This window comes from Artibeus jamaicensis, unplaced genomic scaffold, assembly GCF_021234435.1.
Source record: "Artibeus jamaicensis isolate MK-2021 breed Jamaican fruit bat unplaced genomic scaffold, CSHL_Jam_final scaffold_916, whole genome shotgun sequence".
In the NCBI taxonomy this organism is placed as follows: Eukaryota; Metazoa; Chordata; class Mammalia; order Chiroptera; family Phyllostomidae; genus Artibeus; species Artibeus jamaicensis.
In genome coordinates, this window is record NW_026522059.1 from 66217878 (window position 1) to 66245634 (window position 27757).

General features: G+C 37.7%; 1 protein-coding gene across 1 annotated transcript in view; it reads left to right on the forward strand.

Moving 5' to 3' along the window:
• The window catches only part of RALYL (RALY RNA binding protein like), a 477858-nt gene that overhangs the window by 425152 nt on the left and 24949 nt on the right, over positions 1 to 27757 (forward strand). The window contains exons 5-6 of the mRNA XM_053661126.1: positions 14460 to 14623; positions 22935 to 23048. Of these exons, the coding sequence (XP_053517101.1) occupies positions 14460 to 14623; positions 22935 to 23048 (278 nt within the window). The remainder of the gene's footprint in view (positions 1 to 14459; positions 14624 to 22934; positions 23049 to 27757) is intronic.

Genomic DNA, 27757 nt, shown 5'->3' on the forward strand with positions numbered 1-27757 from the left:
CTGACTCTGCCGCTGTCTGGTGTTTCAGAGTTGGTCACAGTCTCTTGTCTTTTAATTTCATAAATGCTGGGTAACTTATGGTTTATTGTGCTGTTTCTCTATAGATCTGCCAGGACTTTCACCCTTGAGTACCACAGCTAGAATCAGCTCTGTCTTACTCCATCACCATCTTCCCAGCATCTTCTTGAGTGGTTATTCTAAACTTGAATCTTTTTATATCACACAAAGCATTGAGCAGTAATTTACAGCAGTTGATGACTTTTTTTCTAAAAAGTCAAGTATGGCTCTAAATGAAGGTGAGGACCTCACTGAAAATTTTGGAAGAGTTTAAAGACAGAAAACAAATAGTAATTATTTATTTACCAGTCTCAATCAAAGTGATTCTTTAAAAATAATTTTCTGCCCTGGCTGGTGTAGCTTAATGGATTGAGTGCAGGCCTGTGAACCAAATAACCATGGTTCAGTTCCCAATCAGGGCACATGCTTGCGTTGCAGGCAAGTTCCCATCAGGGTATGCACAAGAGGCAACCATACATTGATATTTCTCTCCCACTCTTCCCTTCCCTCTAAAGATAAGTAAATAAAATCTTTTAAAAATTTGTCTTCTGATCAGTTGTAACCAAAAACTTATTTGAAGTCAGAGTAGAAATTATAAGAGAATTTCTTCCCTAATTTCATTCTTGACCAATTCGTTGTTTAATAGTATGCTATTCAATCTCCATGATTTTGAGTGTTTTTGTTTTTTTTTTTTTTCCTTTGGGGTTGGTTTCCAGTTTCAGTCCCTTGTGGTCACAGAAAATGCTTGATATTATTTCAGTTTTCTTGAATATGTTGAGGCCCATTTTGAGTCCTGTAATATGGTCTATCTTTGAAAATGTTCCATGTGCATTTGAAAAAAATGTGTATATATCAGCTCTGGGGCTTTGAGTTCTACTTGAGCCATGTTTTGGTCTTTTTGTGTCTGTTACATAGAGGATCAGAGCCTTAGGTGTTCACCAGGGCAGGGCTACCCAGGTCGCTGGGTTGTGGTGCTCTATGTGGGGGCAGGGTCACTGGGACTCAAATCAAGGGAATGGACCAGAAGAAAGAAAAAAATGACCAAACAAAAAAATATGAGGACTTCTGCAAAGGTGGAGACATAGGTGGGAACACTTTTCATCCTCACACAACCAAATCTAAAAACAACAAAGTTTTAACAATAATGAACACAACCAAACCACACAGAAAATCAAATATGGAGTCCAGAAATAACGGACCACTCAGCTAAACCGGTGAGAGGGGTGAAAACAGCAGCAGATCCAGACAGGCAAAAAAGATCCGGGCGGTGCGCAGGCAGCCGGGGGCGCAGATCCCAGGTGCAGGCTAGCTACTGGCAGAACCCACGGAAGAGGCGCTGCTGGCTGTCTGCAGTCGGTCTCTCTTGTGCACGCAGATAAACCAGTGAAGAGTCCAGCGTTAAGACAGATCTCCCAGGCCCCAGCAACTGGCGCAGGGCGGCAGACTCGTACAGTTGCGCTCAGATAAGCAGGTGGGGGCGAGCTGTGAGGAGGAGTGGGCAAGTGGAGAGGACCACCATTGCTCCCTCTCTGACCCCGCCTCCGCATGCAGCATCACAAACCTGCCACCTGGATGACCTGGCCCTGGTGAACAACTAAGGCGCCTGTCCTCAGACATAACAGGCATGAACAGATCAAAACATGGCTCAAGAACAACTCAGAGCCCCAGAGCAAATAAATCTAAGCAGTGAAGACATAGTCAAACTTTCAGATGCACAGTTCAAAACACTGGTGATCAGGATGCTCACAGAATTGGTTGATTATAGTCACAAATTAGAGGGATATATAAAGCCTAATTAATTAAAATTAATGGAAATGCACAGGAAACCAATAGTAATGGAAAGGAAACTAGGACTCAAATTAAAGGAGTGGACCAGAAAGAGGAAAAAAATGACCAAACAGAAAAGGATGAAGAAACAAGAATTCAAAAAAAAATGAGAAGAGGCTTGGGAACCTCCAGGACATCTTTAGATGCTCCAACATCCGAATTTTAGGGGTACCAGAAGGGGAAGAGGAACACCCACAAGTGGAACACTTATTTGAACAAATAATAAAGAAGAATTTCCCCAATCTGGCAAAGGAAATAGACTTCCAGGAAATTCAGGAATCTCAGAGAATCCCAAAGAAGTTGGACCCAAGAAGGAACACACCAAGGCACATCAGAATTACATTAGCCAAGATTAAAATGAAGGAGAGAGTCCTAGAAGCAGCAAGAGCTAAGGGGACAGTCACCTACAAAGGAGTTCCCATCAGACTGTCAGCTGATTTCTCAAAAGAGACCTTACAGGCAAGAAGGGGCTGGAAAGAAGTATTCCAAGTCATGAAATCCAAAGACCTACATCCAAATTTGCTCTATCTAGCAAAGCTTTCATTTAGAATGGAAGGGCAGATAAAGCGCTTCTCAGATAAGATCAAATTCAAGAAGCTCATCATCACCAAGCCCTTAATATATGAAATGTTAAAGGGACTTACCTAAGAAAAAGAAGATGAACAGGGAAAGGACAGCAAACTTACAGTTATTAACAAACACACCTAAAACAAAAGCAAACTAAGAAGACAGCTAGATCAGGAGCAGAACCATAGAAATGGTCATAAACTAAAGGGAGGGAATGGTGGGGGAGGGGTGTGCAGGGTGGAGAGAAATGAAGGGGGGAATAGAACAACTGTAATGGCATAATCAATAAAATATATTTAAAAAAGAAAAGAATGTATATTTAGCTTTTTTGAGATGAAGGGCTCTATATATATATCATTTAAGTCCATTTCATCTAGGGTGTTGTTTAATGTCACAATAAACCCAAGTCTTTATGGGCAATTAATAATCAACAAAGAGGGCAGTAACATAAAATGGAGCAAAAACAGCCTCTTCAACAAATGGTGTTGGGAGAACTGGACAGCTATGTGCAAAAAAATGACTCTTGAGCACCAACTTACACCATACACCAAAATAAATTCAAGGTGGATAAAAGATTTAAATATAAGCTGCAACACCATTAACACTCTAGAGGAGAACATTGGCAGTAAAATCTCAGATATTTCACGCAGCAACATTTTTACTGATATGTCCCTTAGAGCAAGGGACATAAAGGAAACAATAAACAAATCGGATCTCATCAAAATAAAAAGCTTCTGCATGGCTAAAGAAAACAGTATTAAGATAAAAAGAGAACCAACTCTTTGGGAAAACATATTTGCTAAATGATACCTCAGACAAGGGTTTAATCTCCAAAATATACAAAGAACTCACATGACTCCACTCTAAGAAGACAACCAACCCAATTAAAAAATGGGCAAAGGACTTTAACAGACACTTCTCCACGGAGGACATACAGAGGATCCAGAGACACATGAAAACATGCTCAATATTGCTAGCTATCAGAGAGATGCAAATTAAAACAACAATGAGATACCACTTTACACCGGTCAGAATGGCCATCATAAACAAAGCAACAAATATCAAGTACTCGAGAGGTTGTGGAGAAAAGGGGACCCTAGTTCACTGTGGGTGGGATTGCAGACTGGTACAACCATTATGGAAAGCAGCATGGAATTTTCTCAGGAAACTAAAAATGAATATGGCTTTTGACCCAGCAATTTCACTGTTAGAAGTATATCCTAAGAACCCTGACACATCAATCCAAAAGAACTTATGCACCCCAATGTTCATAGCAGCACAATGTACAACAGCCAAGCATTGGAAGCAACCTAGGTGCCCAGCAGTAAATGAATGGATTCAAGAACTATGGTACATTTACACAATGGAATTCTATGCAGCAGAAAAAAAGAAGGAGCTCCTACCCATTGCAACAGTATGGATGGAACTAGAAAACATTATGCTGAGTGAAATAAGCCAGGTGGTAAAAGACAAATACCATATGATCTCATGTTTAACAGAAACCTAAACAACAAAACAAACAAGCAAGTAGAATATAACCAAAGACACTGAAATAGAGAGGCTGACAGGGACCAGAGCAGAGAGGGGAGGGGATTTCAGGGTAGAAGGGGAAGGATTCACAGGAACAAGAATAAAGGACACATGGACAAAAACTAAGGGGGGTGGAAATGGGAGAGAGGTAGGGAGCACTGTGGTGGGTGGGCTGGGATGGGAGTAAAAGACAGAAAACTGTACTTGAACAATAACTAAATAAAAAATGCTTAAAAAACATTGCAACAAGAACAACAAAAAAGAAATTATAGGAGAATTTATGAATTTTGAATTGTTCAAACAGTAGAAAGAAGATATACCAAAAGGCTATAAAAATTATTTATGTGGATTTTAAATATATCCTTGTTTAAAAATAAATAGGCATCTTAATTTGGTTTTATAGACTACACAGTCTGTCCAGAAAGTATTCAGCCACACACTATGAAAAATAGAGATCTTTACTGAAGAAGATACAAGATACAAGAAACATTGTATATAGAACAAGGACACCTCAGTCTTCTTCAAAGTAGGCACCTTGGGACCTCGCAGGTCTTCCAACATCTCTTCCATTGTTCAAAACACTCTGCAAAATCCTTTGTTGGAATCGTCATCAGCTGCTCCATCATATTTTCCCTAATCTCATTGATGGTCTGAAATTTCTTTTCTTAAAAGGTGGTTTTAGTTTGGGGAAAAGCCAGAGGTCACAGGGCACCAAATATGATCTGTAAGGGGGCTGAGTCACCTAGCTGATTTGATGTTTTGCCAAAAATCTCTGGACAAGATATGACATGTGAGCAGGCATGTTGTCATGATGAAGCTGCCAATCACAGCTATTGCCCATAGCTGTAGCCATTTTCATTATACTGAATCTGTCAATCAAGGAAGAACATTGAGGTAGTCCTCCTTATTAATTGTTTGGCTTGGAGGGAAATACTCATGATGGACAACAATAAAAAAACCACAATTAACATGGTCATGATCTTGCTGTGACTTTCCCATACCTTCTTCAGGCATGGATAACCAGGCAACTTCCACTGGGATGTCTGAGCCTTCACTTTCAGAGCATAGCTGTAGACCTACCATTTATCTCTGGTTATGACCTACTTGAGGAAATCTTGTTCATGGGTAGAGGTTTGAATCAAGTTATTTGCAACTGCAGTGCAATATTCCTTCTGCTGTGGTAGCAGAAGCTATAGAACAAATTTTACCATGGCGCAATTCATGACAAGATTCTGTATCAAAATCTTGGACACAGTAGTTTTTGGAATCCCCAGATGAGCTTCTACTTCTTGTACTGTCAGTCATTGATCTTTGTTGTTTGCAGCCTGTACACATTCAACATTTTCAGGTGTTCTGCTTGTTTCAGGCCTTCCAGAACATGGATCACTTTCCATAGATTGTCAACCATCTTTAAAATGTTCACACCACATTTTTATTTGCACTGCCCTCATTGCGTTTTCTCCAAAAGCCTTCTGAATCATCTGAATAGTTGCACCAAGGAATGTTCAAGCTCAATGCATAATTTGATGCAGATTTGTTGCTCTACTATCTCAATTATTTTGAGTGCAATAGCCACAAAATACACATGCTCACTCAACAGTGTCTACCTCCCCCACTGACTAGTACAGTGAAGTCATCATTGTTCATGCACATGTATTCCAGTCCACTCTCCTTGGCTTCCGGGTTATATTGATGTAATGCAAACTATTCTTGTTATATAGATAATGGCTGGACTTTTTCCAGAAAGACCTCATACATGTCTCAGAAGTTATGCAGCCCTGAAGAGGAGTGTTCAAGGTTGAATCAACTCACAGAGAAAAATTTTCCCTGGTCCCCTGGTTATTGATTACATACTTGTCTTAAGGCCCCAGTGAGAACATGGCCACTGAACCTGTTTTCAGGTTTTGACTTTGGGCAACCCAATTATTTAGCCCTTGGTCCAGTTCACATTTTTTTATTAGCATTAAGCACATAATGACTATAAGCTTTGATTCTTAAATATAAAAAATTAAGAAGTCTTTCCATGAAGAAAATTTAGAAAAAACGGGTAATTGTCAATTCTTGAGCTCACTATTTATCTAAAATAAAAATTTGGTGTTCAGTGACAAAAATATATGCAAGTATTGCATTTTCAATTTTTTCTTGAATTTTAAAATTGCATTAGCTGACAGTGAAAAATAAGCATTCAGTTAAAAGTCCACCAGGCAATGATTTATTAGGATGTGGTATATCTACCTGAGAAAATGCATCACAGTAGTTAAAATAATCTTAGGATGAACACTGACCAGGCTTGAGAATGTTTTTAATATAGACCAAAGAGAATTAGCCAGAAAGTATGTGAAAAATATGGATACTTGTGGAAAAAAGATTAGAGAATACTGGTAGTTGTTTGACAGTGTGAGACTGGGAGTTGTTTTTATTTTTCATGTACTTTTCCTAAAATGTCGCTTTATTATTGTTAAAGTTTACTAATAACAAAGTTTAATAAAAAAATCAAAATTCTGTTCATTTTATGTCAACAAGTCAGTAAGTTGCCTTTGTCTAAAACACAGCTATTTTTATAGTTAATGTCCTTAGGTTTTTCTAGAAATAAGTTATGTTTATTTTATCAAGTAAGTCAATATTAAAATTATTTACCAGTTTTTATTTTTGCTACATAATAAAAACTACATGTCTCTAATATTATTAAAGGAAACAAAATTCCAAACAATAAATGGGCACATGAATAGTAGATATATTTATGAAAAAGAATAATTTAAATCCTCAAATTTCCTTCAAAAGATGCTTTTATTGAAATATAACTACATTTATTTGTTTAATGCTTGAGAGAACATCTTTAGAGTTCTTTAAAATAGACCTTGGGGAAGGAAAAAATATGTTTGGCTTTATTGTAAACCTTTATTTATTTTATCAATAAATATTAGGAGAAAAACAGTATTTGTAGGTTTTTACAGTTTTATTTTAAAATAGATATCGGAGAAGGAAAACTTATGTGTTTGGCTATATTATAAATCATTATCTATTTGACCAGTATGTATATACAGGGGAAAAACAGTATTCTGACTAAACAATATTGGGGAAAATGGACAACCATTAAAGAAAATTAGAGGAAATCTACATAATTCTAAGAGTGGAAATAAATAAGAGGAAAAAGGAAAATTTAAAGTTTTAACTGACCTTTGAGATTTGGATCCCACTTCATCTCGTTGGATTGCAGGCTCTGTTTGTGTTCGTATATAAACATAGATGGAATATTTCCTTTGTCTCAACCCTATATAACACTTTGTGAAGGCAAAATTTGTTTGAATTGCAATACACAGAATTCTGATTAGAAGCCAATGTGCAGATCCCCCTCATTGCTGTCTTTCACCCACTTCCCCCTACATTTACAATAGAAGAATCCCCACATACCATTTCAGTCCCCTTTGCCATTTTTACCATGCTATGATTTTATGCATTAGGGTAGTACCCAGTCTTCCTTCCTTTTATTTTTGGTCAATTCAAGTACACCCAGTGAAACTCCCCAATGCCATTAAATTTTGTGAAGTTAAAAATGATGCCCTTCTACAAAAAACAAAGACACTGAAATAGAGAACAAGGGATAGTGACCAGAGGGGAGAAGGAAGGGAAGTTAAGGGGAAAATGGGGGAGGGATTTGGAGGAACAAATAAGAAGGACACAGGGACAAGAACTAAGGGGGGTGGAAATGGGAGGGAGGTGGGGAGCAAGGGGCGGGGGAGGCTGGGATGGGAAAAATAGACAAAAAACTGTACTTGAAAAATAACTAAATAAAATTATTTAAAAAATGATGCCCTTCTGTGAAATGCTCATACCTTTCTTTGGCTGTTTTGGGGTTTTGTGTAAATTGCAAATCACTATTAAAAAGTTAAGTTCTGATGCTTCGTATCATCTCGTCAGGGTGACAAAAAGAATTGGTAAAACTGCACCCGGTTCCTTGTTGAGAGGGAGTCATCCACTTTTGAAGCAACTCACCAAAATTTTCAGTGAATGGGGCTATGCTCTATATAATTTATCAACAAAGGACACAACACATACTGAGAATATTACTATAATGAGTGTTACACACCAAAATACGTCACAAATGCAACTGTCTGTTCTCAACATAAGATCAGGCCTGGCCAACATTGGAGGCTTTGTGATCCTTGACTGGGAAAGGAGAAGAAATGTTGCTAGACATTTCAGTTCCCTATAACATTATTTGATTGAGTTGTAACTGAATTAGCAATGAATACGGCAGTTTTATTTGGCCTGAATTTTCATTATAGCACTCTTACATCATTATCTATTTTAGCTGTACTGTAGATATTTTCTTTATCAAATGTTTAGATTTGCTTATTTAATGAACCTGCTATATTGCACTTTCAAGGCCTAGCAGAATGATTCTCTGAAAGAGCTTGTCTTTAATCTCAGCAGCATTGTGTCTATCCTGGAAGAGAGATAAATCAATTGCTGTATTTTCTTCTCCCTCAATAGCTTTGGGTGTTGTAGCTCATGAAAACTGCCCTCATACTTTGATTGACTGACTTAAGCTGTCCTGCGACTTCAACATGTAAATAAGTAATGTAGACATTGTTCATGGCAGAAATGAGGGGTAGGCTTCGTTCACCTTTCTGATTCTCCAGCCCATATGGAGGAATGGTGTTCATAATCCTTGTCAGCCATCTTGCCCACACTAAGAAGTGGGCTGTATGTGGGGATACCCACACCTCTTCTTTGAGAACAGTTCTTTGCCTCTAGTGATTTTAGCTAATCGGCAGAGGATGGCACCTCCCTTGAATTCTCTCATTTCATTTCTTTTCCTTTCTAGATATCTCTTAGTTTTTCCACAGTATGTCTCCAAAATGTGTTTGAACATTTTAGCCTTCGTGTGGTGTACATTCCTTACACTAAGTTCTGTTTTAAATGTGGTTTATGCTACTTTCTTTTCTACAACTGAATGAAAAGACGTATACTATTTCTTTTCCCACAACTGAATGAATATTTGAAAACCTGCCTATCTCAATTGTTATTGTATTTCATATCTTATTCTCCAAATACAATTATTCCATTTGTATCTATAAATGTAAATATGTAATTTTATGTAAGAACCTATTATAAAATGCTCTTAAAATTTCTCATCCTATTTTAGTTTTCTCATCTCTAACTTTTATGCTGGATTATTTCTATTGACTATTTTAAAGAAATTATGAGAATATAATCTGCAAAACAGTGTCATAGTAAATATGTAACTGACACATGCACTGACCAGCAGTGCCCACAGTGTCATGGATGAGACATGAGACAAATTCACATGGACTAGAGTCCTGTGGAGGAAAAGGGATGGCACAGCTACTTCCTCAAGTGGGGAGTGCCTCAGGACGACCTGGCAATTCTCTCAAGGGGAGAGTGCACTGACCCTTGCCTAGACAGGCTTCTATTGTTTTTTTGGTTTTTTTTTTTGCACAGGAGTTCAGGTACAACTTATTAATCATTGTCAGGCAGAAAACAGTAGATAGTATACAAAGAACCACTAGGATTTTTTCTAAGTCAGGGTCTATTAGCTAAAAGGCTACAGAACTTTGGGAAAACAAACTCATTTCTTGCTCAGAACTTTATCATTTAACTAAAAGCATTCTTAGAGAAGCAGACTTCACAAGATTGTCAGGACAATCTTTCTTATGCCGGATCATCTCGGACCCCTCTCTAGCAAGGCAAAGGGCTGCACCACCTTCCTCATCATAGGTTTTCAGGCTTAAGTGGATTAGAGCCAGAAAGTGCTTCTCCCAGACAGAAATGGGGACTAGGGCTATGTCACAAGAGCTGGGGGGCAAGGGTCCATCACTTCCTCTTTGTTGCAGCCCTGCAGCCCCCCAAGTCCTTCCATGATGGCCTCCCAGATGATCATGTGTGACTTAGGTTGCCCCTCTCTCTGAGGAGTCTTATCTGTCAAGGACTAACCGACCATGCTTTGGGGCAGGGGAGTAAGTAGAGGCAGCGTTTGCTACCAGAGACAAGCTTTATCTCCTTGTGGCTCGCATTCTGGAGGTTGCTCACTCAGCCTTACATATGGGGAGTTTACCAGGCAGAGTGGTTCCCAACATGTAACAATCATCATTCTAAAGTGATAACACTATTTTTGTATAATGCATAACATAATAACACATGTGTTTCAGGGCATATAATTTTGAATAAATGAGTAAATCCTCATATCCTCATATTTTTCCTCTGAACTTTTATATTTCTCAAATGTTGTAAGTCATGTAAAAACTTGTGTATGCAATATAAATAATAGAAAGCTATTGAATCTATGAGTTGCATATTTATACAAATGAGTAAATTTTATTCCTTTTATTATTTAATGGAAATGTTTTAATTGCAGTACATATCATTTTTCACTATTTAAAAAAATCTTCTAAGAGTTTTAGTGGTATATTTACTGTTAAAAAATTTTCAATAACCAACCATACAAATATCTCTAGTCTCCATTAGCACGTCCACCAGATGGTCAGAATAATAAAAAGATTTCCTGATGAATATTCCCACAAGTACTTCAATCAACAGTTTTGTCTCATGCTAGATCATTCCAGTCAAAGTCAGTCCCCTTTCTTCTACAGGGGAGTATTCCCTCTCTTAAAAATGCTTTGAGCAGTGGTGTCAAACTCATTTTCACTGGGGGCCACATCAGCTTTTTGGTTGCCTTCTAAGGGACAAATATAATTTCAACTCCTTAACAGTTAAGGAGTAGTTAGTTACATTTATATAGTCCTAAAATTATTTTGGCCCAAAGCCAACCACGAGGCTGATGTGTTCTCTGGTGAAAATGAGTTTGACACCCTTGGCCTAAACAGAGGTATGCATTTTATTGATTCATCTCTCACAGCTGCTTTTTTTTAAGCTCATCTTCTCATTTTCTTTCCTTCTGAGTTATTTTCCTTGTTTAATTATATTTTATTGACTATGCTATTACAGTTTCCCAATTTTTTCCTCTTTGCTCTGCTCCACCCAGTGCCCCCCACTCCCTCAGGCAATCTCCACACCATTGTTCATGTCCATAGGTGATGCATATGAGTTCTTTGGCTGTTCCATTTCTTATTCTGCACTTTACATCCCCATGGCTTTAACTATGTATTTACACTTCTTAATCCTCTCACTTCTTTGGCCATTCCCCCACACCCTTTCCCATCTATCAACAACCAAAATGGTCTCTGTATCCATGAGTCTGTCTCTATTCTTTTTGTCTCCTTAGTTTGTTTTTTAGATTCAATTGTTGATAGACACGTATTTATTACCATTTTATGGTTCATGGTTTTGATCTATATTTTCTTAAATAAGCCCCCTTAATATTTTATATAATAATGGTTTAGTGATGACAAACTTCTTTAGTTTTTTTCTTATCTGAGAAGCTCTTTATCTGTCCTTCAATTCTAAATGATAGCTTTACTGGGTAGACCAATCTTGGCTATAGGTTTCCATTTTTCATGACTTTGAATATTTCTTGTCAATCCCTTCTAGCCTGCAAAGTTTATTTTGGGAAATCAGCTGACGGTCTTATTTGAACTCCCCTGTAGATAACTAGCTTCTTTTCTCTTGCTGCTTTTAAGATTCTCTATTTTTTCTTTAACCATTTGCTTTTTAATTGTGACATGTCTTATATATGGCTCACATATATCTATGATATGTGAGAGCCTCTTTGCATCCATCTTGTTTGGGACTCTATGTGCTTCCTGGACTTGCATGTTTATTTCCTTCACTAAATTAAGAAATTTTTCTTTCTTATTTTTTTCCAAATAGATTTTCACTTTCTTGCTCTTTCTCTTTTCCTTCTGGCACCACTATGATGAGAATGTTGGAATGCTTGAAGTTGTCCCAGAGGCTGCTTACACTGTTGTTTTATTTGGGGGGATTCTCTTTTCTTCTTGCTGTTCTGATTAGTTGTTTTTTGCTTCCTTATTTTGAAATCATTGATTTGATTCTCAGCTTCATCCACTCTACCATTGTTTCCCTGTAAATTGGTCTTTATTTTAATTAGTGTATCCTTTGTTTCTGACTGGATTTTTTTTATGCTGCTGAGGTCCTCGCTAATTTCCTTGAGCATCCTTATAACCAGTACTTTGAACTCTGCATATGGTACATTGATTTTATTCATTTTGTTTTGTTATTTTTCTGGAGTTTTGTTCTAGTCTTTCATTTGGGCCATGTTTCTTTTTTTCCTGATTTTGGCAGCCTTCCTGTGTTTGTTTCTATGTATTATGTAGAATTGCTAAGACTCTCCATCTTGTTAGCATGGCCTAATGTAGTAGGTGTCATGTAGGATCTAGTAGCACAGCTTCCCATATCACTCAAGCTGGGAACTCAAGGTGCCCCCTTTGTGTGGGCTGAGTACACCTTCCTCTTATAGTTGAGACTTGATTATTGCTGGAAGGTGAGTGGGATGGATTTACCCAGGCCTGTCAGGTTCAAGGACTTGCTATAACCACTGACTACCAACCTCTGCTCTCCATGGAGAATTAGCTGTGCAGGGACAAGGTACTGGTGCTCTGACATAGTCTGTAGCTGTCCGCTGGGTATGCAGGCTCTGGGGTTTCCCAGGTGGTGCAGACCAAGGTCCACTCCCACTTGTGTTCTACCTATGGCTGCCCTATATGAGCTCTAAAGCAATCTGAGATGTGTGCTACTTGTACTGGGCTTGAAGGTGCTAAGAGAAGTCAAGGTTTCCATCTAGGCTGCCAAGTTGGGGCCACTTAGCAAGAGGTGCAGGTACTGAGGGCCTATTGAGTCCAGCTGCTTGTTTGACAGGATTTAGGAAGTTGTGAAGCATAAGCCAAGACAAACCATTCATATGAAAAAGTCACTGTTAACAGTTTAAGTGGGCTCATAATTTGGGTGGGATAAAGTCTCGGGGGGATCTCCAGGGTAGGGCAAAGAGTGTTAGCCAGGTTGATAGAATCTTGTATTGTGACCCTCCAAGGCCAAGAAGGTTCATGGTATTCGTGCAAACAGAAAATATCCATGGAGCCACTGGGATGTCTGATATACCTTTATTCATGGGTGGGTGAGCCATGCACACTGCAAGCTGCGTATCTATCTGCATGTTTTATGTCATGGCCCCTGCTCCCCAGCATGGCAGTTTGTGTGTCTCTCATCATCATTGCCTCCAGCAGGAAGTCCCTACCTGTTGAAGTACTAGAGGGGAATAGAGCCAGCAAGATGCCAGAAATTATATAACATAACATAATTCTGTGCATGCAAGCCTACTTCATGTTATGGGAACAGTTTATTGGACCCAGTCTCAAGGCTATGAGAGCACCAGTTATTAGACCCCTCCAAGGCTATGGGAACATTGTTTTCCTTAGCTACTCAGACACCCGAGTGAGGAAGCCAGGCTGCCTCCACTTATTCCACAAGTCTCAAATATGGTACCCCCTGCTGGCTCTGTGTCTCTGGGGGGAAGGCTCAGCAAAGGGACAATGGACTCTGCCCGCCTCTCTGTCTGAGAGAAAACTGTTCCCCAGCTCTTAGCCCAATGCCAGACACTCCAGTTCCTCCATATATGCCACCTATGCTTTGCAAGCTACTACCCTGGTGCTAAAGCTCAGAGGGAATGAGTGTGTTTGTATGTTCTTTAAGAACAACTGTGTGAGAATCCAGCATTTTCCTCCACTGACACAATCCCTACTGGATTTTGCAGCCAGAAATTATATGGATTTATCTCCCTGGCACTGGAATCTTGGGCCAGGGGACCTGGTGTGGGGCTGGGACCCTTCACTACCAAAATATCCCTCTGAAATTTTTATCCACCACATGTAGATGTAGGACTTGCCCATTCCATGTTTCCACCTCCTTCCTACCATCTGGATAGATGTGATTTCCTCAATTCTGTAGTTGTCAGACTTCCATTCAACTCAGCCTGTGATGGTTCTGAGTGATGGTTCTGAGTGATGGGTCTTCTGTATTTTAGTTGCAATTCTGATGTGGTTGTGCATGGAGGTGAGCTGTATTTACATATGCCATCATCCTGAATGGAAGTTCCTAAGCTATTTGCTGATTGGACAAAACTTTTCTTTGTTCCTGATTTTCCATGATCTTTTCTTTTTTTCATGCTAGTGTGCTGCTAGGTGTCTGATATGTAGATGGGAGATTTCTGTTCCTAAGAAGGGTAAATTGGTGAAACCAAGAAAACAAATTATGCTGATACAAGTATAATCTGAATAAATCACATAGTATATTTATGGCCTATAATGTGTGACACATGAGCTCATATTGGTGATCAAGATACTAATGTCCACAAGGCATAGGCTGTATTTTTATTTCTTTTAAAAAATGAACCTTTCAACAAGTGCCCATTTCTAAATATTAAAGAATACCAATAACCAAAGCATTTATTAACGTTTTCTACAAGGTCATTCTCTTAATCACTTCCCATATTTGATGGAACACTGAGGCATAAGCATATCTTATTAAATCTGTGTTTGGTGCAGGTTATTTGATTACCATGGCCGTGTTCCTCCACCTCCCCGTGCAGTTATCCCACTGAAGCGCCCCAGGGTAGCTGTCACAACAACACGCAGAGGAAAAGGAGTCTTTTCCATGAAAGGTGGATCCAGATCTACCATCAGCGGGTCCTCTTCATCATGCTCTAAATGTAAGTAATCTACTTTTTTTCTTTTAAAGAAGGGTGGAGATAAATATCATTGCATGGATGCCTATATTCAATAGTTAACCAAACAGTTATGGAATGTCTGCTGTGTATAAAATACTAGAGAAATATAAAATGGATAAAAAATGGTATCTGCTTCCTATCAAAATATATGGGAAAGAAGAAGAAATAGATACAAATATGACTGATGAGAACTCAGGACCAATTTGAAAACTGTTTTATCTGGGAAAATAATGAGCTGTTGACTCACTTAGCTTGTGCCATATTAAAGTCCCAAAATAGAATATAATGATTTTAGTGAATAAATTATTGCACTTTTGAATAAAACGCATATATTACTTTTCATAGACACAATATGCCAAATTAGTGCAGTTATGAGTATTTGAAAATGCATTAAGATAATTAATATAGGCAAATTACATAGGAGAGACTTTAAAAGCATCTTACCATGCTATTCTAGAATTATTTTGAGAGTTATGTGCCTGAAAACATATTTAATGTCATAAAAATAAAATATTTGCATAATTTTACATCATTAAAAAGTAAGACATAAAATGTCTCACTAAACACACTTCTAAATTTTTACATACACTGATTCAGAAAAAAAATTCTAATTTTTTTATTAGAATAATATTCCTAAGGGAAGGAAAGATCTGCCTTCTTTGAGATTACATTCTATCAAAGAAGAGATAGACAATAAGCAAACAAATTAAAATATGAGATAGTATAGGGTAGATCACCACTATGTCCAAGAATAAAGTATAATAAAGCAACAGAGAAAGATGGAAGAACTCTACATCATAGGAGAGACTGTGACAACCTCTTGGACCTGGTGATATGCGAGCAGAGACCTCAGGAAAGTTCACGAGTATGAAAGTGCTCTGAAGCTATCAGAGCAGAGCATTCTTGGCAGAAAGAATGGTGAACAGACATGTTAAATTGGCATAGTCAGGGAACAGTGAAGGAGCCAGTGAGGTGCAGCAGAGCCAGGGAGGAAGTGTAGCTGATAATTAGCGCAAAAAAATAGAAGGAGACAAGATTCAGTGCAGCTTGGGAGGCCCTTGTAAGGTCTTTGTGGTTGCTTGGCATTCCAACCCTTTAAGACACATAAGGCAAATACTGTTATCCCAATTTATTGATAAGTAAACACAGAGAGGTCACATGGCTAGTAAATGGTAGAGCTAAGACTGCAACCTGGACCTCTTCTTATACTATATGCTATGTCTACTGTAGAACACTGCCCTTTACCTTTCAGTAATATCAGAAGTGCCAAGACAGAATCACTGCTGAAATACTTTGTTTTCACATGAAAATATCCAAAAAAGTAGTTCAGAAAGCAGGAAAGCACTGATGCTTTGGTGATGCTGACAAAAGATTAGTGTGCTCAGAATGTGACTCAGAATTTGACTTAGCTACTATCACCTAAATAGCAATTTAAATAGATTTACAGATCTTTCTGTACTTATCTACCCATTTGTCTATCTGCTCTGTGAGTAGATAAACAATTCCTTTTTAAATTCTTAGTAATAAAAGAAAATGGTTTCAGAAGCAATCCCTAACCAGTGTTATATGCTCTCGATTATTCTCAAAAGCAAAGAAAGTTTTGAATTGGTTCTTGCTGTGAAAAATTGAATGTTAAATTGCCTTCTAGGTTTACAGAACATTTTTTCTACTATGGTAATATTAACTTAATTTCAAACATAAATATTAAATGTCTGTGGATTCTTTGTCATGTAGTCACTTTTAAGACAAAGTTTATCAATAGAAACATTAATGACCCATTGGCCACAGCAATTCCTCATTGTGTAAGAGTGTTCTTGGCTTTATAGGACAGTTACATTCCTGATCTCCACATACAAATGCAAATGGCAAGTATCAGCCTTTGTAACAAATAGAAATGTCTTCTCACTATGGAAATGTTCCCTAAGGAGCCTTTTTCCAATAAGTGCAGCTTAACTGTGTAGAATCAGCTGCATGGTAACCTTATACTGTCTACCCGAACATGTAGAAAAAACTGGTGTTGTCAGCTCTGATGTCAGAGAAAGATCTTTGAAGAAATGGTCATTCAAAGTGTCACCTGAAAGGAGTATGGGTAGGGTGAAGTATGGTGAAGAAGAGGACCAAGCATGGAAGGAGACTTCAAAGCCTAGGTAACATTTGAGCTGAATGTTTAAGAATTAAAGTGCATGTACTAGGAAGAATAAGAGAGTGGTGCAAACCAATAAAAACCACAGAAACAAAAGTTTGGATGCTGAAAACATGACACAGAAAAGGAGTTATGAGTAGTGTGGCCAGAGCTGTAAAGGAGGAGGCAAAGAGAAAAGATTGGGAGCCAATTGAGAAGTAAGACAGTATTCTCAGATCCTCACACTCATAATTTTTAAATTGCAAAATTCACACATCTAATAATTATATCTAATTGCCCAATCTCCCCACTTGTCTACATCAGGGGACTATTATGAAACAATTGTACAACAGCAAATCAATTAAAAGTATTCAGTATTATTCTTAGTAAGAGAAATATTCCTTGGTTGCGATATCTAACACTATTGAGATTTAATTTAATTTTAATATACATTAAAAAGGTGTTCTAGTCAATGTGATGTGTCTTTAAATACCAGAAGTATGGCTTTTGAATGAATGGTTGAGGTAGAATTGGGAAAAAATGCAAAATGGTATTTGCTAAAGGCAGGTGTTCTTTTCTTACTTTTTTTGTCACAGTGCTTATGATAATGGAAAAGAATATTTCCACACTAGTTTTCTTTCTGCACTTTTTGTTTGCTTATATAACTTCATATTTCATAGTCAGCTTCAATATAGTGCCCAGCACATACATGAAGCTTTTAATCAACTTTGGTGGTCTGCTTGAAATTGGCATACAGTAACCATAGCTATATACACATACCTACAGATTGTGTGTTATTTGCTAAGTGTTTTCTGTGTTCAACATGCTGAGCTAAGTCCTACTAAGAATGGAGTGGGAGACTTCTGGCCAAGGTGGAGGTGGAGGTAGATACACTTTCCTGCTCACACAACTAAAAGGAGGACAACAATAAAGTAAAAACAGAAAATAACCAGAACTTCCAGAAAATCTAACTGTATGGAAATCCAACAACCAAGAAACTAAAGAAGCAACATTCATTAAAACCAGTAAGAGAGGCAGAGACAGGCAGCCAGGGTAGAGTACTGGAGGCCAGGTGGCAGCTGGTGGAGTGGGCAGTCCCAAATTTGTGTGTGGATAAACCCAGAGGAGCAACTGGAGAGCAAAACAGACCACACAACCCAGGGTTCCAGCTTGGGGAAATAAAGCCTCAAAACCTCTGACTGGAAAAACCTGTGAGGGTTGAGGCAACTGGAGAAGCTCCCATCCTCACAGGAGTGTTCCTTGAAAAAACCCACAGGGTCTTAGAATGTACACAAACCCACCCACTTGGGAATCAGCAACAGAAGGGCCCAATTTGCTTGTGGGTAGCAGAGGAAGTGACTAAAAGTAGGCAGAAAACTGAACAGCAGCATTGTTTCCTCTTGGACCCCCTCGCCCACGTGCAGCACCACAGCTCAGCAAAGTAGATTGCCCCATTTTGGTGAATATGTAAGATTCTGCCCCATACTAAGTAATAGGCATGCCAAGACAAAAAAATATGGCCCAAATGAAAGAACAGATCAAAGCTCCAGAAAGAATACAACTAAGAGATAAAGAGATAGCCAACTTCTCAGAGGCAGAGTTAAAAACACTGGTAATCAGGATGCTCAACAGAATTGGTTGAGAATGGTCACAAAATAGAGTAAAAAGTGAAGGCTATGAAAAGTGAAACAAAGGAAGATGTACAGGGAACCAACAGTGAAGAGAAGGAAACTGGGACTCAAATCAATGGTTTGGAGCAGAAGGAAGAGATAAACATTCCACCAGAACAAAATGAAGAAACAATAATTCAAAAAATATGAGGAGAGGTTTAGGAACCTCCAGGACAACTTTAAACCTTCCAAAATGTGAAACATAGGGGTGCCAGAAGGAGAAGAGGAAGAGATAGATTTTTTTTTTAAATGAAGGAGAACTTCCCCACTCTGGCAAAGGAAATAGACTTTGAGGAAGTCCAGGAAGCTCAAAGAGTCCAAAAAAAGTTAGACCAAGGAAGCACATAGCAAGGCACATAATAATTACATTAGCCAAGATTAAAGATAAGGAGAGAATCTTAAAAGCAGCAAGAGAAAATGAGACACTTACCTACAAAGGAACTTCCATAAGACTATCAGCTGATTTCTCAAAAGAAACCTTGCAGGCCAGAAGGGACTGGGAAGAAGTATTTGAAGTCATGAAAGGCAAGGACCTACATCCAAGATGACTCTGTCCAGCAAAGCTATCATTTAGAATGGAAAGGGCAGATAAAGTGCTTCCCAGATAAGGTCAAGTTAAAGGATTTCATCATCACTAAGCCTTCATTATATGAAATGTTAAAAGGACTTAAATAAGAAAAAGATTATCAAAACTATGAACAGTAAAGTGACAACAAACTCACAGCTATCAGCAACCAAACCTAAAAATACAAAAACAAAACAAAAATGAATTAAGCAAATAACTACAACAGGAATATATTCACAGAAATAGAGATCACATGAAGGGTTATCAGTGGGGAGGGAGACGGGAAGGAAGAGGGAAAACATACAGGAAATGAGAAGCATAAATCATAGGTACAAAATAGATGGGGAGGTTAAGAATAGTGTGGGAAATGGAAAAGCCAAAGAAGTTATATGTATAACCCATGGACATGAACTAAAGTGGGGGAATGATGATGGAAGATGGGTACAGGGTGGAAGGAAATAAAGGGGAGAAAAAAATGAGATAACTGTAACAACATAATCAATAAAATATATTAAAAATAAAAAATAAATATAATAATTGGAAAAATATCTTCTGCTTCTACCATTTATTGGCACGGATAATGTTGCGGGCGTGGTGCTAATTGCTTTATGTGCATTATCTCAATAAATTTTCACAACAAGAATGGAAGTTGTAGATGGTGAACCAAAGTCTGAGCTGTTACAAGTGATTCCCCTAGGGACATAGGTGTGTAGTAGAGTCTATCAGGTTCCACACACTAATTGGGTAGCACTAACTTTTCTATTCAAGTGAAGAGTTTTCTTTGAAAGGAAATAGAATGCATACTTGGGATTATCCTTTGGAGCAGACTGTGAATACTAGTTTAGAGAGTTAGGTTTGTGCACATATGAGTGTTTCTGGTATTTTTTCCTATAAAATTTGGGACATTTAGAATTTTCAGCAGGAAAGGCTTATCACATGTACATATTATCTGAGGGCCCCATAAAAGAGGCTTGGCAGATAGAAAGCAGAAGCCCAATGATGAGTGTAATTAAAATGCACAAGAACCTGGCTAGTGTAGCTCAGTGGATTGAATGCAGGCCTGCGAATCAAAAGATCGTGGTTCGATTCCCAGTCAGGGCACACACCTGGGTTGCAGGCCAGTTCCCAGCAGGGGACACATGAGAAGCAACCATACATTGATATTTCTCTTCCTCTCTCCTTCCTTCCCCTTCTAAAGATTAATTAATTAACTAATTAATTAATTAATTATTTTAAATGCACAAGAAATAAGAAAAGAAAAAAATGGACAGGGGTGCTTTGGACCTAAGACTCATCTGAATTCTAAACTGATTTTTTTTAAATATCATAAATCAAAGTTGCAAACAATTTTTTAATTCAAAGCTAAGAAATGTGTCATGAAGTATATGCCAATTTTGATGGAATAGGTAAAAATCAACAGGGAATTACTGTCATCCACCAAGCAGTAGAGAAATTGTTAACAGGGGTTTTAAAGGGTAGAAAAAAAAAAGGCAGAGAAGAGAGAAAGCACAGAGATGGCTCATCCTAGGGATCCCTTCTGGAATCCAGGCACAAGAGCAGAAATTTCCAGGCTCTTTGAGCACTTGTTGCCAGTCATTCCAAGAAAGGAACCAGGCAACCTACACAGGGCTGCAGACCAATTCACCATGCCATGTTAAGGGCCAGGACAGAGAGACAAAACCTGTGTGGTTACATCCTTGTTGTCTCTAAACTCAAAGAGTATTAACTAATTAGATTTCAACTTCATAGTGATCGAGTTTTGATCAAAAGTGTTCCTATAATACTGGACATGAATCTATACAAAGGAAACCTTAACTCCCTGCACACTTACAAGTTCTTACTTGGTGAGTCCAGATTTGTCATTGGTTTTTAATGTAGTTTCCATAAAACTGGGCATTTGTGGTTTATTTATTTTTTTAAAGAGATAGACTAAAATTAGTCCTGGGCTGAGGAGTGGCTCCACTTATTAAGAAATCTAGTCTGTTACTTTCCAGCCATATCCTTATTTCTCCTGCACTGAAAGCTAATGCCATAAGATAAAATATGTTCTATTAAATTTAAGATCTCTTAAATATAAATTTATGAGATTTAAGTAAAACTACATTATATGCTTTCATCAAAGGGAATCGAAATAATTCTTCAAAGAATCAGTTTGCAATTGTAACAGATGGTGTTTTTCAAATTTAGCTGCAATTCAACAATGACACTTCTATGTCTAAAATAATTAACCTAAGGAGCAATTCTCTACTTTAAACTATATTCTCCTTTAGGTTGGGTTTTCTAGAGTAGGAACACTACTCTATGGGCCCCCTGATTCCTGCAGTTTTTATTTTGTAAACTACTTTACAAGTAAAATTATTTTTGTATGAAAAACTTGTGATTTTATCATAGAAAAGGATGTTTTATTTTTATATTGGAAAAAAACTGTTCTTCCTTTGAGCAATTATTTATGTGAATGCATAATTAATCATGTATATTATATGTTGTATCTTAGTTGACAAATAACTCTATCTCAAGCAAATACAGATTGCACTTAGTTTTTGTTATTTGTAATAAATTTCCTGAAGACTAAGAATTGAGCTAAACACTCAGTTTCATCCAGAATTTCTGGGGAATATACAAGTTGAGATCTTTATAAAATTGAAAGGAAAAGTAACAAAGAGTAGTTGCTGACCTCAAGATCAATGCCCCAGACCTTGAGCATAGCTCTCTGCTGAGGCACAGACATCCCAAAATCCACCTAGTAAATGCTCACTGCAAAGTGTAGCTGGTCCATAATGACAAGTTTAAGATCTTTAGGCTCTGGTTATTGTGGGTTAATGACAACATTTCCAAAGGTTCTCATCAAAGTGAGAAAATAAGGATGGTACAGTAAAATTTTCATAAACATTAACATATTTCATTTAATGGAGTGTTTAGTAAATATGAAATTGTCCTTTTATTAAATCCTTTTCTTTATAATTATAGTTGATAGTAGAATGTTTACAAACATTGTTATTTTACATTCTTACTTGGCAAAATGAAAAATTGTCAATCTTCTATTGGTACCATTTTTTTAATCTTTGAAACTACAGTAAACAGCAAAAGCCTGGAATGAGAACTATTACTGTAAAAATACTAATGGGAACTTCAGTGAATTTTCTTTCCCTCTAGCATCAGGGATTTAAAAAAATAGGCAAAACCCACTACCTGTTTCTTTTGTATTTTTGTTTGATTTTAACAGGTCAAGTAGCAAGCGTTCTGTGAGCTAGAGAAACTTCTCTAACGTCTAACACATTTTAGAAGATAAATGTGGTATCTTGATTTCAATCAGTCAGCAAAGAACTAAATTAAAAAGATCATTGAGTACTAAAATATGCATTACAGCATGGTCCTAAAAGTAGCACTAATACACCTGTCATGCTTTAATCCTCCCTCAATCTGGGTCCATTTTAGTTACTCAACTATTGGCCAAAACTGAATTAACACAGTTATTTTATAAAGTATTTCTAGATCCCACCCTGGATGGTGTGGTTCAGTGGGTTGAGTGCTGGCCTGTGAACCAAAAGGTCACCAGTTTGATTCCCAGTCAGGGCACATGCTTGGGTTGTGGGCTGGCATGAGAGGCAACAACACATCAGTGTTCACACATGGATGTTTCTCTCCCTCTCTTTCACCCTCCCTTCTCCTCTCTCTAAAAAAAATATTTTTTAAATATTTCTAGATCCCTCTATCTTTTTGCATAAACTTTGGTGCTTACCTCACAGAGAAACACTATTTGTAATCAAGTTACTTGTATTCTAGAATAAGCTGCAGGTAATGAGGACCTGATAAGACTTGAAAAGTACCATTGGAGGTTTCACACCATCTGGAGAAAACGCAGGGTGACTGGGAGATGCATGCTGAGTGTGGTACCTTTGAATTTCTGTTGCTTTCTGTCCCTTTCCCCCTTTCCAGTGAAATCAGATGAGTTACAGACAATCAAGAAAGAATTAACGCAGATCAAAACAAAAATTGACTCCTTGCTAGGGCGCCTGGAGAAGATTGAAAAGCAGCAGAAGGCAGAGGCAGGTAAGTGAACAGGGTGTGGCCACAGATGTGCCAGAATGAAACCAAAGACACTGTCAATCACAGACACAGGCAGAGCCAGAGGCGCTGGCAGGAGTTAATAGAGTTTAATATGGATCCAACATAAAGTTTATAAAGCTATGGTTGCAACAGTGGGATATGATCTTTCACTTTTCAGAGAACATGTGCCAATTTGTTTAAAATTTATATATTAACAAAAGGAAAAGTGAAAATGTATGCTGATGTTAATAAGTAATAGTTGGATCTTAATTGGAAGTTGATTATCTCAATATCAAATAATCTTTAAGAAAATAAAGTCAATTCATGAAATAATGCTATCAGGCTACAAATAAAATTCTATATAATTAAATTAACTGCAGCAAAATTTAACAGATTTCATAACCGTGATTATGAAGCTCAACTCCCATGACTGCAACCTGCAAAATTTTAGGACCCAGTTTAGAATCTCACCACCCACAATGTCCCTGTGTCCCTGGCCTCCCCCAGGCAAGTCACTGATTACATGTTTTCCCACATCACGTCTCCTCTGAATTATCAACCCTGACCTTAATTTTTAGTTGTCTTCTCATATGAATCTAATGCCCTTTTCCTGTGTCTACAGATATGGTTTAGAATCATAGAATATGAGAACTGGGATAAACCTGGAGGTGACCCAGTACCCATGCTGACATTTGGTTGTACAGCTTTAGATCCTCTAAGGATCCTTAGAGACAAGAGGAGGTTAGAGGGCATAGGAGGTGAATGAACTTGTGTCTCTCCAGTCTAGCCTTTGCTCCAAGATGGGTACTGTCACCTCCATCTGTTTTATCCACTAGGATTCAACATACAACTTCATTTGTAAAAAGTTTCACTTAAAAAATAAATAATACAGTTTTGAAAGCCATTGCTGCAATCTAGCTGCCTCACTTTCCCAGGAGAAAACAAAGCTCAAGGAAGCAAACAGATTTTTCCACAACCACATAACCAGTTAATGATAGCCCAGCCTAGGTCTTGTGGGTAAGTCCACTCTCCTTTCCTATTTGTAGTGTCAATCTCAGATGCTACCAGAACCTTGTCCCAGGATTACACTATCATGAGGCTACCTGGGAAGTCTTCCTTAGGGAGAACCTGCTAGAATGTGGGCCCTGAGCTATGTATGACACAGAGGAGCCAGCCTTTTGGTAGTCACCCTCAAGGTATTGAGGGCTGAGGAAAAAGCAGATTTTCTGTGATAAGGCACATGGGGCCTATGAGAGATAGGAATAAATTAGGGCTCAAATGCCTCCCACCACTGCTTGAGGCTCACTCAAATGAGCACAGTGACTATGCCTCACATTGTGAGAAATGACAAGGCATCCTATGGAAGTTCTGTCTCACAGTCACACATTGGGTAAAGTGGGAGACACCTGGGATTGGTGGTAACACAGGCATATCCAGGCATATCCAGGCATATCCAGGCATTTCCTGCCAGGTTCCTGCCACTTGTCTACCCAGCACATGGCAGAGTCTCCCTGACTTGTTTTAAGTTCATATGAATGACAAACCAGAGAGAAAAGAATCATGTTTATTAAAAAATTATATTTCAAATATATTTTCTACTGAGCAAAGATACACTGCCTATACTTCCTACTAGAGAAATGAAGGCTTTAGGAAGTTTGTCACGTGTTGTCTGTGTCAGTAATCTAAAGCATTTCTGGAACAAAAATATCCTGTGATGTTCCTTAAATCAATATTTTCTTTTGAGGAACTTCTGTAAAATTTGTTGTTATGTAAAACCACGCCTATAGCAAAGAACATTGATAAGCAATTTCTCCTTGAGTTTAAAGGATTGTGAAGAACTCATTTAAATATAAATCACCTCAAAAAGAAAATGTGATACTTTAATCCATCTTATTAGACCATCTGCTTTCCTGCAATGAATAATACCTTCCACATCTCTTTTTTGGGAGATCTTCTGTAAACATAACACCAAAATTCAAAGCTCCCATTTCCTTTTCACGAGATACTCAGTATCCTCCTATTAAATTTAAGGGGCACTTATTTTCATGCTTGTTTGCAATCTAATTGTTTGGTAGCTAACATTGACTTTTATTATTACTGTTATATTTATCTCTCATTCCCAATTTACTCTTAGTCATTTAATGATGAAAGTTTCTAGCATAGAAGTAGTTGCAGAAAGGAGACTGTGGGGCAAGCCACCCAACACAGACCTTTCCTGGAGTTCAAATTTCAGAGTGCCAGCTTTTCTTCTATTTTGTTGGAACTGAATTCCTAAGCTAGCAGGAATAATTATAATGAAGTATAATTACAATATTTTGGGTTCTCTGTACCTTAAACTGCTTCTAGTAGATATTAGTGTGGTATTCAGTTTCTTCCTTTGGGATTAGAAACTTCCCAAGAAAAATGTCATGTCTTCTCCTTCTAACTCTCCCCCTATAATCTACTACATCCTAGGCAGGACTGAGCAAGTCTTTGACTTCTCTTGAGGTCTCATGGCCTTCCTGTGTAAGCTAGAGAAATGGGTTATAGAGTCAAATGTATTCCCAACTGTTAAATTATAATTAGTGTGAATCCACCATGCTTTTGTTATTTCTTCTATTGGGTAATTCAAATAACAACTTTGGAATGTAATGACTATTTATTGAAAACAACAAATACGAATAACAGTTAACATCAGGTTACCCTATAATTGTAGCTAGGTGATTTTTTTCTAGAAAAACCCACATGTAAATAGCCACATTTTTGTGGTTTACACAGTGATGTTAAATGACCCAAAAGAGTGAAAGGAGAGAAAAGAAAAACTAAAGACCGGATATTGTACAGTGGACACAATTAATTATTCCATTGGCAACCACGTTTTTTTAAATCACCTTTCAGGAATACAATCTTTGCTATTAAAAGGTGATTAAATATTTTTAGTTCCATTTTATTCTCAGGGATATACCTAATATATGGCATATGAGAGTCAATCTGACATATGACATATGCCAGTCAATCTCTCTTGGACAATTCCAACGATAATAAATGTTAACGTTAATGTTAATGTTAATGTTAATGTTAATGTTAATGTTAATGTTAATGTTAATGTTAATGTTAATGTTAATGTTAGACCTAATCATTAGAGAGGTTACCAGAGTCCTACTGGATAGATTCATCCTGCCATATGCTTGGTAAAAGATACAAAATGATACAGATACAAAGTCCAAGATACATTGATGTCCAAGAATGGAATATTATAAATAAATGTTGAAATATATGGTTTCTTTAGAAATATTGGACTTTCAATACTGCTACTCATTTTATACATGGTATACACTTTAAAGTTTGTTAATATCTTTATGCCTCCAGTAAATGCATTGATGCCATTTGCTTGGTCACACCTGTGTCTCAGATACCTGTGGTAAGTTTTCTTTTCTGAGACAAAGGTACTTTGATTTCCCTTGGTTTAGTTATCATTTTCATGTCCCTGAAAACCAAACTTAATATCTAATCCGTTGTGAATACAACAGTCAATTAAATATTTAATAATAGCTATAATGTCCTTACCTTTCCACAATCTTTGAATAGAGAGTCAATATAATTAATTGTCCCACAGATTGTCAACTTAGCTGCATTCAAATTTTGCCCACAACATCTTCTTTTCTACAGATACCTCTCAGTAATTCCTTCAGTTGCTTCTCACTAATTGGGTTTTGCATCTTGAACCACCACCATCTCTCTTCTCTGACCATTCTGTAGTTTGCCAACCACAGATTTTGGCTCTCAGAGGGGAAGATGCCACTCTAGTGTGACCTAGCTGTTGCCTATAATGGAACTATGTTTCTGTTCTGATACCTTACCGCCATTTACAGTTTGGGTCAATTGTTGATGCTTCTGATTAGAGATGTTGTAGTAATCACACATATTGAGCTCTGCTCCCTTCTGAAACCGCATTAAAATTATGATGGGATTTTTTAAATGAAAATCCCTCATTTTAAGGAGAATGGACACAAAGCTGAAGAAGTCAGACAGCATATGGGGAAGTGGACCTCACTTAGCACATCTGAAAAATACATGTCTCATCTTAGTCACTGAATTCCCAAAATTTCAGCATTAAAGGCATCATACTCCTCAAGAATTGAGAGAGAAGCCCTGGCTGGTGAAGCTCAATGGATTGAGCACTGACCTGTGAACCAAAGGGTTGATTCCCAGCCAGGGCACATGCCTGGGTTGAGGGCCAGGTCCCTAGTAGGTGGCATGTGATATGCAACCACACATTGATGTTTCTATCCCTCTTTCCTTCTCTTTCCCTTCTCTAAAAGTAAATAAATAAAATCTTTAAAAAAAGAACAAAGAGAGAGAATGGCAGAAAATCTGTTGAGGAAACAGATTCTAGTATTGTACTTCCAACTGTTCCTGACCCAGTAGAAGGCTGGTGAAGTATCTTTTAGACCATTACTGTAGAAATTCCAAGAGTTTTCTCCCCATTATGAGCCAGATTCTGGGTAGTCACTGGAAGAGCTCTTAATTGGAAATATTAGCAGCCTGAGATAAAAGATTTAAAGATACTGGCATGGGCACCACCAAAGGAAATGGTCAGCCAGATCACCCATGCTTACAACACTGTTGAGTCAATATGAGTCAATATTCTCATAACCCACTATAACCATGCACTGACAAGAATTGTCAGACAGTAGAAAAGATATAACATAAAAAGCAAATACCAATAAATA